The 13,625-nt window shown below is 54.2% G+C and overlaps 1 protein-coding gene across 1 annotated transcript in view; it reads right to left on the bottom strand.

Moving 5' to 3' along the window:
• The window catches only part of JPH2 (junctophilin 2), a gene marked incomplete at both ends in the record, with an annotated part of 73,063 nt that overhangs the window by 36,163 nt on the left and 23,275 nt on the right, over positions 1-13,625 (bottom strand). Inside the window, one exon of the mRNA XM_080716143.1 lies at positions 8,980-9,685. Coding sequence (XP_080572269.1) covers positions 8,980-9,685 — 706 coding nt within the window. The remainder of the gene's footprint in view (positions 1-8,979; positions 9,686-13,625) is intronic.

Below are 13,625 nucleotides of genomic sequence, written 5' to 3'. Positions count from 1 at the left end.
GTACAGGCCTGCAATCTCAGTATTTGGGAGGCTGAGACAGGAGGACCACAGGTTCAAGAAAAGCCTCAGCAAGTAGTGAGACTCTCATCAACCTTGCAAGACTCTGTTTCAAAAATAAAAATAAGCTGGGCATGGTGGCGCACGCTTGTAATCCCAGCGCTTAGGAGGCTGAGACAGGAGGATCACACAGTTTGGAAGCCAGCCTCAGCTACTTAGTGAGGCTCTCAGCAACTTAGTGATACCCTGTTTCCAAATAAAGTATAAAATAGGTCTGGGAGTGTAGCCCAGAGGTAGAAAGTCCCTGGTTCCAACCCAATAACACCAAAATAAAAATAAACTAGGATTGGAGGTGTAGCTTGAAGGTAGAACGGCCCTGGGTTCAATCCCTAGTGCCAAAAAAATAAATAAATAAACTCAAATCATAGGCCGAAATGTAAGAGCTAAAACATATGGGAGATTTGGGATTAAACAATGTTTTCTCAAGCATGACACCAAAACCACAAGCAACAGGAGAAAAAAAAGACAATTTAGGCCTCAACAAAATTAAAAATTGTAGTATTTCAAAAGACACCATCATGAAAGTGAAAAGATAACCCACAGAATGGAGAAAAATACTTACAAATCACATGTTCTGATAAGGACCTTGTATTAAGAATGTCCGAAGAGCTCTCACACTTGAGAATACAAAAGACAAAAGAACCTAGTTTTAAAACAGTCGAAAGACGCCGGGCGTAGTGGCGCACGCTTGTCATCCCCGCGATTGGGAGGCGGAGACAGGAGGATGGCGCAGGTTCGAAGCCAGCCGCGCGCGCTGGCTTAGGAGACCCTGTTTCCAAATAAAAATGTAAAAATAGGTCTGGGAGTGTAGCCCGGAGGGAGAAGGGCTTCCAGGAACCCCAGTACCACCAAAAAAAAAAAAAAAAAACAAAACAGGCAAAAGATTTGAACAGCTACTTCTCCAAAAAGATAATGAATGGCCAAAATAGTCCAAGAAAGATGCTCCCCTCCCTTAGTCTTTACAGAAATCTTCATCAAAGCACCATGAGCAAACTCCTCGTTTGAACAAACATATGAAATGTCCCGGGGAGGACCAGGAAAGAAATTATTTATGTGGCATTAGTGATAATCTGGTACGCGTGATCGCGGCATTGAAATGCCCTTATATTTTAGCAGTGCATTTTGAAATGTTTTGAGGTGAATCTTTTCATAATATCTAGAATTTATTTTGTTTTATTTATTAATTTATTTTCATTTATTTACTTTTTTGGTATTGGGAACTGAATCTAGGAACATTCTATCCCCAAGCTACACCTTAGACCTATTTTTTATTTTGAAACCGGGTCTTGCTAAGTTTCTGAAGCTGTCATCGAACCTGCGATCCTCCTGCCTCCGCCTCCCAAGGACAGAGATTTCAGGTGTGCGCCGCCACACCAGGCTCTAGAATTTATTTTAGACTATTTCTGAAAAATTGTTAAGTCCAGTTATCACAACGAGTACCTGCGTGTTCTTTATGCCAATCTCTCTATTATTAGTGTGTGTGTGTGTGTGTGTGTGTGTGTGTGTGTGTGTGGTATTGGGGTGGAACCCAGAGGCCTTCTACCTCCGGGCTATACTCTCAGACCTATTTTATACTTTATTTGGAAACAGGGTCTAAGTTGCTGAGAGCCTCACTAAGTAGCTGAGGCTGGCTTCGAACCTGTGTGATCCTCCTGTCTCAGCCTCCCAAGCGCTGGGATTACAAGTGTGCGCCACCACGCCTGGCCAGTCTCTCTCTCTTTTTAGGGATGCTTAAGTTTGTCCACAGTAAGAAGTCAAGAAAAGAAAGATATTATGCCAAAACACAAATCTCTATAGTTTTCTTGGAAACTCAAGCGCTGTGCTAATTAATGCCAGAGACCAGATGGGCAGGGCTGGCTGGGGCCAAGGCCAGAGAGCAACAGCCCCTCGCAGGGGACTCCAGGAGGCCGCCTCCCTCCAGCAAGCTGGACGCCAGCCTGCTGCCTGCCCTTAAAACATATCACCCCCTGCAACATTTTCATTGGAAACATCAGGCTCCCAGCTCCTGCACCCGGCATTCAAAGTCCAGCCTCAAAGTCCATCCTGGCCTGGCTTGGGGCTGCCAGGCCAACCTCGTCTCTAATCTCTTCCCCTCCCCGCTCACATTCTGTGACTCGCAGCTCCCTGAATACACCCTGCGCACCCCTACCTCACACCACTGCACAGCGGGCTCCACCTGAAACGACCTCTTCCTTTTCTCTACCTGCCCAGCTCCCAGGTGGCCGCCTGCAGGGAGCCCTCCCCGCCACCCAGGGGACTGTGTCCATCCCTGTCTGTCCCCACTACTCGGCTGTGAGTCCCTGGAGGGCGCTGGCCACTGTGTGTCCAGTGTCTCAGCTCACACCCGCATCAGCAAGTGCCAATCGGAGCGGGTGAGGGCATTCCGCAACCCGCCAGCCTGGCTCCGACCCCAGTGTGCGTCACTCAGCTATGAGTTGCTTGAGACGCTTGATCTGTCTGTGCCTCCGTTTTCAGTCTGTAAAATGGGGCTTATTATTGAGCCGTGGTGGCCCACGCCTGTCATCCCAGTAATTGGAGGCTGAGACAAGAGGACGTTGCCAGCCTCAACAACTTAATGAGACCTTGTTTCAAAATAAAAAATAAAATGGGCTGGGGGTGTAGCTCAGAGGTAGAATGCCCCTGGGTTCAATCTCCAGCACCCCAAAGAAAAAGGAAAAGGAAGAAGAGGAGGAGGAGGAGGAGGAGGAGGAGGAGGAGGAGGAGGAGGAGGAGGAGGAGGAGGAAATGAGAAATTCAGTTCAATAATTTTTCTCTAATTCAACATGTCTAAATTATCATCATTTCAACACGCAATCAGTATTTTTATTTTGTTTTGTTTGTGGTCCTGGGGGTGGAACCAGGAGCATTCTACCTCTGAGCTACACCCCCAGCCCTATTTTTTTTTCATTATTTTGAAACAGAGCCTCACTGAGTTGCAAAGGGCCTCACTAAGCAGCTGAGGCTGTCCTCAAACCACCATCCTCCTGTCTCAGCCTCCTGAATGCTGGGATGACAAGTGTGCGCCACCACGCCCAGCCTGTAATCAGTATTTTGAAAACTATGAATGGGTTACCCTCCGTTCTTCCCACACTAAGTCCTGAAGTCATGTGTGTTTCATGCCTTCCCTCCCCACTGCGAGCAGCCAAGTGGACCGGCGGCTACTCGCTGGACGATGTGCAGGGAGAATCTCTGTCCATCCACAGTCCATTTGAAGCAGATGAGAAGTACCAGCTTTCCCCCTTCTCCTGGGCACCATGTCCTCATCGACTCTGAGCTGACCAGGCCGTGAGGGAGAGCACCCCAGTCCTGCCTGGGCCCCAGGAGGCTGCCGGGGTGCTTCCTGCCCCCTGCAGCCAAGGTCCTCACCAAAGCCTCACACGAGACGGCCAGGATCCTGCGTGTCCTCCTCGCCCAAAGACCCCCTTAGCTGGAATTTTGGCCTGAGCTTGCATGGCCAAGCAGCCACCCCCACATTTCACCAGCCCCAGGGGCGCAGGGGACCTCACTCCTCATACTCAAGAGTGCCATCTACCCCGCACTGTGGCACCATGCACAAGAGGCTGGACACCAGCATCTGGATCCAGGGGTTCCGGCCAGCTGCAGGCTTGACCCCCGCTCAACATTCAAGGGCACGGTCAGTGGCAGCAAGGCTGGGCAGGGAGGGAAAGTAGGGGACAGAGAAGGACAAAACCATGCCCAACACTGAGAGCTCGGGGAATCCCTCCTCTTCAGCCTTCCATTTCTTCACCTTTAAAATTAAATGTGTGAGAACCGGGCATGGTGGCCCACGCTTGTAATCCCAGCATTCTGGAGGCTGAGACAGGAGGATCGCAGGTTCGCGGCCAGCCTCAGCTACATAGTGAGGCCCTTTGCAACTCAGTGAGACCCTATTTCAAAACAAAGAATAAAGCCGGGCATGGTGGCGCACGCTTGTAATCCCAGTACTTGGGAGGCTGAGACAGGAGGATCGCGCAGGTTCGAAGCCAGCCTCAGCTACTTAGTGAGGCTCCAGCAATTTAGTGAGACCCTGTTTCCAAATAAAATATAAAACGGGTCTGGGAGTATAATCCAGAAGTAGAAAGCCTCTGGGTTCCACCCCCAATACCGCCAAAATAAAATAAAATAAAATAAAAGCCGATGTGGTGGGCACACTTGTAATCCCAGTGCTTGGGAGGCTGAGACAGGAGGATCGCACAGGTTCGAAGCCAGCCTCAGCTACTTAGTGAGGCTCTCAGCAACCTAGTGAGACCCTGTTTCCAAATAAAATAGAAAATAGGTCTGGGAGTGTAGCCCGAAGGTAGAAAGTCTCTGAGTTCCACTCCCAGCACCACAAAAATAAATAAAGAACAAAGAATAAGAAATAGGGCTGGGTGTGTAGCTTAAAAGTAGAATGCCCCTGGGTTTCACCCCCAGTACCACCAAAAAAAAAAAAAAATCTTAAAATGTGTGAGCTGGGTGTGGTGGTGTGCATGTGTAATCCCAGGGCTTGGGAGGAAGGGAGGGAGGGAGGGCTGGGGTGTAGATCAGAGATAGAATGCCTCTGGGTTCAGTCCTCAGTACAACAAACAAAAAGAAAAAGAGTTTTCCCTTAAATGAGGAGAGAAAGCGGGGATGGGGGAGGGGGAGGGGGAGGGGAAAACGAGGACTGAGGAAGAAGAGTTCTGATACGGTTACATCCATACAAGGTTTCACTAGGAATCCTACTGATATGAAGGGGAGGGTGGGAAAGCAGGGGAGGGGGCTGTGGAAGAGAGAAATACACCCAGCAACGTGCGTGTGTGTGTGTGTGTGTGTGTGTGTGTGTCTGGATCACTTTGAATCTCACTGTGACGATAATTACACTGCACCCATAAAAGTATGTAAAAAAAAAAAAGTTCTCCTTTTTACTCACGAAAGTGTCCAGGTTCAATAAAATATAAATTCTAGAGTCGGCTGGCCACGAGCCTGGCTCCGCCTCCTAGCTCATTGGTGCTGGTGGAACCAGACAGCTGAGCCCGGGGGTGTAACCCACAGCAAGTCACTGGCTCACAGTTCAACAGGCTGAGGAGTCCAAGTCCGGGTGCGGCGAGCTCGGTGTCCGCTAAGGCCTTCTCTCTGCGAGGATGGCGTCTTGCGCGCTGTGTCCTCCAGCAAGAGTAAGGCAGGAGGCCCAGGAGGCAAAAGGTAGCCAAACTCGCCCTTTGGTAATGGCGTCAGTCCCACCCACTGCGGTATGCCTAATCACCTCTCCAAGGTCACACCTCTTTTTTTTTTAATTTTTTCTTTCTTTCTTTTTTTTTTTTTTGGTGGTACTGGGGTTCCTGGAAGCCCTTCTATCTCCGGGCTACACTCCCGGACCTATTTTATAGGGATATTTTAAATTTGGAAACAGGGTCTCTTAAGCCAGCGCGGCTGGCTTCGAACCTGTGTGATCCTCCTGTCTCCGCCTCCCAAGCGCGGGGATCACAAGCGTGCGCCACCACGCCCGGCATTTTGAAAAAATTTTTAATTGGTGCATTGTAGTCATACATCTTAATGGAGTACAAGATGGCAGAGGCAGGCATCCGTGCGCACGTCACTCAGCCCTTCCCCAATTCCCTCCCCGTCCCTCCCCCCTCCTCTCGCGTGGCTTAGTGGTGGACTTTGCTGTGTCTGTGGGTGCACATCGTGTACTTTGGGCAGCTTCCCTCTCCCCCTCCCAGCCCTCAGGTTGTCTTATTGGCCCATCTATGGTTTCTCCTTCTTCATCTCGAGCTCCTCCTGGACCCACTCCTCCATAGCTTCCCGGTATTAGGGAGAGCCTCCTGGGTCTTGTCCTTTGTGCCGCACCAATCTCACTTTGCATAACGCTCTCCTTCTTAACACCGCCACCATCAACCTCAGCGTGAGTCCGGAGGGGACCAACCCCAGCAGCGTCTAACCAGGCAGTCGTCTCTCCCCCGAGCGGTACTAACTGTCCCACATCGTGGCAACTGCACAGCGCTGATGGACAGCAAGGTGAGCGGGTGGAAGCTTCGGGATCAGAAAGCCAGCGGCCGGGGCTGGAAGTCCCGCTTGCCCTGTGGTCTCGGGCAGCCTTGCGCTGGGCCTGTGTTTCCATATCTGTCAATCAATTCTCTGAATGCACACAGTGGCTAGTTCTATTTCTTGACCCAGCACTTGGCGGCCAGCACTGCAGCGGATACTGTGATGTACCAACCAGATTCCCCTTCAAATCAGAACGGCTCAATTCTCCCACCCGCCTGTTCAGGGAGCCGCGGGCTGTCCCCTTCCTCCTGCCCTCTGGTGGCCTGTCCAGCCCCTGGGCATGCTGTTTTCTGGAGGACAGCCTGCATCCAGCGCAAAGGGCATGACCTCCAGCTCCCTCACCCCGAGTGGGGCGATGTGGATGGTCATCTCCCTGCAGAGCGCCCCCTGGTGGCTGGCGGGGCTTTGTGGCGCCCACACGGCAGCCCCGAGCCTTCCTCTTCTCCAGCCGGCTCCCTTCCCTTCCCCACAAGTGTGGGTCTCAGGAGAGCTTCCTCAAAACTCCCCTGCTCTGCACCAATCTCCATCTCAGCGGCTCCTTCCCAGGGAACTCCCCCCACAACAGGACTAAGCCTGCGCCATCCTTCTCAACTCTGCTTTTTATAGATGAGATAACGGAGCTAAGAAGCGAACAACGGACCAAGGACATACAACTAAGAAATGGTGGCATCACTTGGGAGAAGCTGAAACTCGCACGGGAAAACTGATTTGCCCAGGCCTCGAGCTGTAAAGGTCGGTACGCAGTGCCAGGATTGGTCTCTGCTTAACTCTGAAGGCCTCATGCCCCAGTCTCTAGACACCAACAGGACCCGGCAGGCACAGGGACAGGTGAGTGCCTTCCACCACGTCCTGTCACTCACAAACAAACAAAAACAACAGGAATAATAGTACTTAAGTGGGCAGCAAGAAGAAGGAGGAATAATGAAGGAGAGAGACCAGCTTGAACAAATGCCCTTTGGCAGGAGGAAGTAAAGGATGATGAAGGGCCGGACTGACTATGACCAGCACAGAGGAAATAAAAACCCAGGCCCAAGCAAGAACGGTAGAAAATGAGACTGGGGAGGAGGGTGGGGCCAGAGCACAAAAGGTCACCCACCCGCTCACTGGGAGATCTTGGACACGTGGCCTAATCCCTCTGAGTCTCCTTTAGCTCATCGGTAAAGTGGCAATAAAAATATTATATATCTTCTAAGGTTGTTAAAGGGAGCGAACAAGTCCGTATTTGTGAACCACTTAAAACGGCCATGCATATACATAGAACATGCTATGGATGTTGGGAGACATGAGAACTTTATCTGAAGGAGAACGAGAAGACAGAGGGATTTGAAAGTAGATGATAGTGAGGAGATAGGAAGGAAATAGGCAGATAGGGAAGAGGCCTCGGTAGAAAAAAAGTCAGTTTCCTGAGGGGCGAGGAATACTAACTTCCAAGGTTCAGAGATAAGAAGGACCAAAGCTTCACAAAGCCATTGGTTTACTAATCGACAAACCCAGGAGCCACCACCAGAGCAAGGCTGGCACTCCTGAAAGGAGACTCTTCAAAGGACTTGCAAATACCCTATGCAGATTCTGAGAGCTGCTTCCCAGAATTCCCAGGATCCCAAACTCACCCTAACCCAAAAGAGGACATGCAGACATCTGGCAAAGGCCCTAGCCAGCCACCAAGTTGGGGTTTTCCCCTCTCAGGGACCCCCTCCCCTTTGGGGGAGCTGTTCTCTCTCTTGCAGGTTGTGTTAGCCTTGAGAGAAGGCAGAGCGCAATTGAGGGCACGTGGCTCGGGCAGCTCTCGGGTAGTGACCTGAAGGCCTCTGCTGGACATCAAGGCTGACCAGGGCCCCTAGGGGTGACCTGCTCCTCTTTTCTGGCAGTTCGCATGGACTCTGGAAGAAAGCCGCCTGTAATTGAAGGCATTCGGCTTGGGCTACTCCCAAGTAATGTCCTGAAAGCAGCTGCTGGACCCCAAAGTTCCGAACAGCCCCTTTGCGGTGTTCGGCCATCTTTCCTTACTCCCTCCTTCTTCCAATAAACCATTTACTCCCCTTCCTGAGGTCTGCGGGTGTCATTCTTCGCTCACCGGTAAGGAAATGCCGAGTTTCTTCTCAAGAAACTCCGTTTCATCTTTGATGAAACACCAGGTTTCTTCTCAGGAAACCCCCCGTTTCATCTTGGGGGGCTCAGAAGAAACCCCCATTTCAATAGGGTGGGCGCTTAAGGGATGGAAAGGTGGATAGATGGGAGCACGGCTGAATGGACCGGTGGTGGGCTGTTGGCTGGACATACAGAGGTGTCTGGGTGACTGGCTGATGGACGGGTGCTTGGCAGAGCGGCTGGGAATGGTTGCTCCACTGGAAGTGCGGCTGGGTGATGGGCTCATTGGATAGATGTACGTAATTGGGGAGATGGAGGTGGCTGGGTGAGTAGATGCACGGGCGGATGCTGGGCAGGGTGGCCGGTGCAGCTGAGAGGATGTGGGTGATTGGCGAACGAGGGGTGGCAGAGTGGCCCGTAGATGTCTGGGTCGTTGGATGGGTGGACGGATGCGTGGGTAATGGGACGGTCGGGTGAATACAAGGATGGAAAGCTGGATGGGTGGGAGAAGGGGTGAATGTCCGGTTGTCCGGGTGGATGGTAGAGAGGCCGGGTGACCGGAGGTGGCCGGGTGGGTGTCGGGGGAGTATGAACCTGTATAAAGGGACTGGATAGATGCCCGGGCCTGTCTGGGCGGCCGGACAGCGCCGGGATGGTTTTGAGTGTATGAGAAAGCCTGGGCGAATGCCTGCGGGTGGCATGGGCAGGCGGGCGAGTGGGTCCGTGGATGGCCCGACGGCCTGGCCGAGCGACCGGTGCCCGCCAGCTCCCGAAGGGGGTCCAGCCCAGCCCAGCCCACCCCACGGGAGTGCGGGGGCCCGGTCCTACCTGGAGGCGGCGATCTCGGCCTTCTGGCGCGCGATGGCGGCGGCGCGCTGGGCGCCCTCGACGGCGCGCTCCACCTTCTGGCGCCCCCGGCCGCCGGGCAGCGGCAGCACGCGGCGCCGGGCGCCCTTGACCAGCGCGTTGCGGCGGTACTTGCCCTCCTCGCGGCGGCCGTCGGGCAGCGTGGTGCGGCCGTAGCCGTGGCGCAGGTTGTCCAGCCACTCGCCCTCGTAGCGCAGGCCGCTGGAGCGCTCGCTCACGCCGAAGCCGGCGCGCCGGTCGTCCCGCCACTCGCCCGCGTAGGCCTCGGTGGTGGTGGCGTCGAGGTCGGCGTCCAGCGGCGCGGCCGCGTCGTCCAGGCTGGCGGTGGACGCGGCGTCGCTGGCGCCCGAGCTGGGCCGGCTGCGCTGGCTGCCCAGGGACGCGCGCGAGTCGGCGCGCCGCAGCCGGCCGAGCAGCCCCGGGGCGCGCGCGGCCAGGGCGCCGGGCAGCAGGCTGAGCGCGAAGCCGGCGCGGGCGGGGCCGGCGGGGGCCGGCGCGGCCAGGGCGGGCGGGTCCGGGGCGGCCGCGCCGTTGCTGTGCTCGCTGCGCAGGGACGACAGCGACGTGCGCAGCGGGGAGCGCGCCGCCGCCGCCATGCCGAAGGGCACGCTCTGGCGCACGCCGTAGCCGTGGCGCGTGCCGCCGGAGAACTGGCCCTGGTAGGTGCCTGCGGGCGAGGAGAGCGCGGTCAGTGGTCGGTGGGCGGCCCGGGCGGCTGCAGCTAGCTCCCCGGGGGGTAGGGGGGGGGAGGACGCGCCTGCCCCTGCCCGCCGGGAGGGTCTGGGGTGCAGACCCTGGCCGTCGGGGGCACGTGCTGGGGCCCCCAGCTGCAAGGTAGGCCCAAGTGTGCCCGAGCAGCCTGCTGAGGGTGGGGCGTGCGGGCGCACGGAGGGCCCTGGCCGTCGGGGGGGCACGTGCTGGGGCCCCCAGCTGCAAGGTAGGCCCAAGTGTGCCCGAGCAGCCTGCTGAGGGTGGGGCGTGCGGGCGCACGAGGGCCCTGGCCGTCGGGGGGCACGTGCTGGGGCCCCCAGCTGCAAGGTAGGCCCAAGTGTGCCCGAGCAGCCTGCTGAGGGTGGGGCGTGCGGGCGCACGAGGGCCCTGGCCGTCGGGGGGCACGTGCTGGGGCCCCCAGCTGCAAGGTAGGCCCAAGTTTGCAGCTTGGGGCCCTGAGCTGCAAGGCAGGCCCAAGTTTGCCCCCTCGGCACGTTGCCAGTATTGGAGAGAGGTTTCAGAATGTATGAGTGTACCCGTATTGGGAAAGATTTCCAATTTTAAAAATATATCGTTTGTAGTAAAGAAAGCCAGGAGTGTCGGGAAGAAGGGCCTTTTTACTTTTTTTTTTTTTTTTGGTGGTACTGGGGTTTCAGGAAGCCCTTCTACCTCCGGGCTACACTCCCAGACCTATTTTATAGGGATTTTTTAAATTTGGAAACTGGGTCTCTTAAGCCAGCGCGGCGGGCTTCGGAATCTGCGCGATCCTCCTGTTCCCGCCTCCCAAGCGCCGGGATCACAAGAGTGCGCCACCACGGCCGGCGTGTTTACATTTCTAAAGAGAGACTAACTGTCTCAAGGATGGGAGGAAATCCCAGATCCTAACACATCTTGGGAGGGTAACAAAAGGTGTGGGGGTCTGTGCCCCGAGACAGGGCTGCCCCCCCCTGCCTCCCAGGGACGGATCCGGCTGGGATGGAGACAGCAGAAAACTGGGCTAGAGATAGGGCAGCACATCTACACATCAAAGGACCTGCGCAGACTTGGTCAGGGTAAGAACACTCCGCATGCGGGGTCTTTTGGTGTATTCACTCGAGCCGCCGCCCCCCCCCCCCCCCGTGCCATTTGTGAATGGTGTGGGGCTTTAACTGCCTTCTGTATTTCTATCTTTTTAATAAACTTCTTTAAGTCTTCAGCTAGTGGGCCGGGCGTGGTGGCGCACGCTTGTAATCCCCGCGCTTGGGAGGCGGAGACAGGAGGATCGCACAAGTTCAAAGCCGGCCGCGCTGGCGTAAGAGACCCTGTTTCAAAAATATAAAATAGGTCTGGGAGTGTAGCCCGGAGGTAGAAGGGCTTCCAGGTACCCCAGTACCACCAAAAAAAAAAAAAAAAAAAAATCTTCAGCAAGTGTCCGAGCTATGTATACCTATCCTTAGCTCAGGACAAGAACCCGCGGTTTTTCTGTTTGTGTGGTTGTGTTGGGGAACTTATTTCTCCCCTCACACACCGTAACACAGCAGGCTGTCTGGGCGGGCCAGGCGGGTGTATGTAGGCCGAGTGCAAGGATTTTAGGATGAGCGTGCAAGGGGTTGAGTGGATGAGACAGTGGGTTTGTGCAGCAAATAGTGCGAATGTTGGCATTTGGGGCGTGTGCAAGGCAGTGTGTGCGCAGAGGGCATCTGAGGTGAGTTGCACGACTACTGCAGAGTCAAGAAGGGCAAAGCGTGGGCCGGGCGCGGGGGCGCACGCATGTAATTCTGGCAGAGACCGGAGGATCGCGGTTCAAGAACAGTCTCAGCTACTTAGCAGGCCCTTTGCAACTAACTGAGATAAACCCTGTTTCAAAAGATAAAGAGACTAACAGCTTGGGGGGCGGAGACAGGAGGATCGCGAAGGTTCGAAGCCAGCTGCGCTGGCTTAAGAGACCCTGCTTCCAAAAGTAAAAAAGTATAAAATAGGTCTGGGAGTGTAGCCCGGAGGTAGAAGGGCTTCCAGGAACCCCAGTACCACCAAAAAAAAAAAAAAAAAAAAAAGAAAGAAACTAAAAATAGGGCTGGGGGTGTAGCTCAGAGGTAGAATGCCCCTGAGTTCCATCCTCAGTACCGGAGGAGGAAGAGGAGGAGGAGGAGGAGGAGGAGGAGGAGGAGGAGGAGGAGGAGGAGGAGGAGGAGGGCAAAGTGTGGGCAGACAAGGCCCTGTAGCACAAGACACAAGCACAGCTAGTGTCCAAGCTGCTGTGATGTTCAAGGTCACCAATAGATAAGGTGTGAGTTTGCAAGGCGTGTGAAAGTTCTGAAGCCCTAGTGAGAGGGTGCGTCTGGGCAGGACGTGTGTGCAGGCGCCTTTTGTGGGCACGGGTGCCGGTGTCTTGTGACTGTATGCCATTACGAGCGTGCAGGGCAGGGTGTGCACAGTGGGGTGAGCGCCCAAGGTCAAATGGATGCCGCTGTGGGTGTGTGATGTTCTGAGTGTGCAGGGCCCCTGGAGAGTCCTAGCCCAGGGGGCAGCTTTCATGTTCTGCTTCACCACAGGCCTAAAAGCAGCAAGGGTCAAGTGACCAGGGGCCAGACAAATAACCCTCTTCTCTCTATAAGTTTCTCGGGTATTTGCTATGCGGTAATGAGCTGACCGGTCCCAGGCAGTGTCCAGGCGGGGCCAGCCCGCCGGGGAGGGGCTGAGCTCTGCCCCCCAGGCTGCTCCCTCGGCCCAGACGCCTTCTTCCCCCAGACACCTCAGGCCCTGCCTCCTGGGACCTGGCTGACCTATTCGCAACTGCAGTCTGCCTGCGCCCAGCAGCACCCTGCTCCCTGGCGGGCTTCTGCTTTCCCTTATTGCGTTGGCCCCTTTCTAATATACCGTGTTCCTTCTTTATTACCTTTTCCCTTTTTTATATTTTCTTTATTCTTTTTTTTTTTTTTTTTGGTACTGGGATTGAGGGGCATTCTACCTCTGAGCTACACCCCCAGCCCTATGCCCTGTTTGGAAACTGAACCTCCCTATATTGCTGAAGCTAGCCTCAAACCTGTGATCCTCCTGCCTCAGCCTCCCAAGTACTGGGATTACAGGTGTGCACCATCACACCCAGTGTCTTTAAAACGATAACCCTTGGCCGGGCGTGGTGGTGCACGCTTGTAATCCCAGCATTCGGGAGGCAGAGATTGGAGGATCGCGGTTGGCGGACAGCCTCAGCTACTTAGCGAGGCCCTTCACAACTCAGTGAGACCCTGTTTCAAAAATAAAAAGACTGTCAGGCGTGGTGGCACACGCTTGTAATCCCAGCATTTGGGAGGCTGAGTCTGGAGAATCGCGGTTCATGGACGGCCTCAACTACTTACTGAGGCCCTTTGCAACTCAGTGAGACCCTGTTTCAAAATAAAGAATAATTTTAAAAAATAGGGCTAGGGAATGTAGCTTGGAGATAGAATGCCTCTGGGTTCCATCCCCAGTACCTAAAAAAATAGAGAAAGAATAATAAAAAAAAAATAAGGCAAGGTGTAGCTCAGAAGTAGAATGCCCCTGGATTCTATCATGAGTACCACTAAATCAATCAATCAATCAATCAATCAATACAATAAAATAGGGCTGAGGGTGTAGTTCAGAGGTAGAATGCCTCTGGACTCCATCTCTAGGACCACAGAAAAAGAAATTAAATAAATAAAAATAAAAAGTAAAATAGGGCTGGGGATATAGCTCAGGGTAGAATGCCCCTGGGTTCAATCCTCAGTACCAAAACAGACAGACACCCAACAAGCATGAGCACTGTAACCGTTGATTCCCTTTCTGCTTTATCCATCTGAAAGCAGCTCTGGGAGAGGCCTGGCGGGTGTTTTATGGCTCCTGTTTTACTGGAAGGCTGAAGGACTCACCCAAGATGGCACCGATAATACATCGTCAGG

This window comes from Muscardinus avellanarius (assembly GCF_963383645.1).
Source record: "Muscardinus avellanarius genome assembly, chromosome: 19".
Classification (NCBI taxonomy): domain Eukaryota; kingdom Metazoa; phylum Chordata; class Mammalia; order Rodentia; family Gliridae; genus Muscardinus; species Muscardinus avellanarius.
This window is presented reverse-complemented; position numbering and strand designations above follow the sequence as displayed.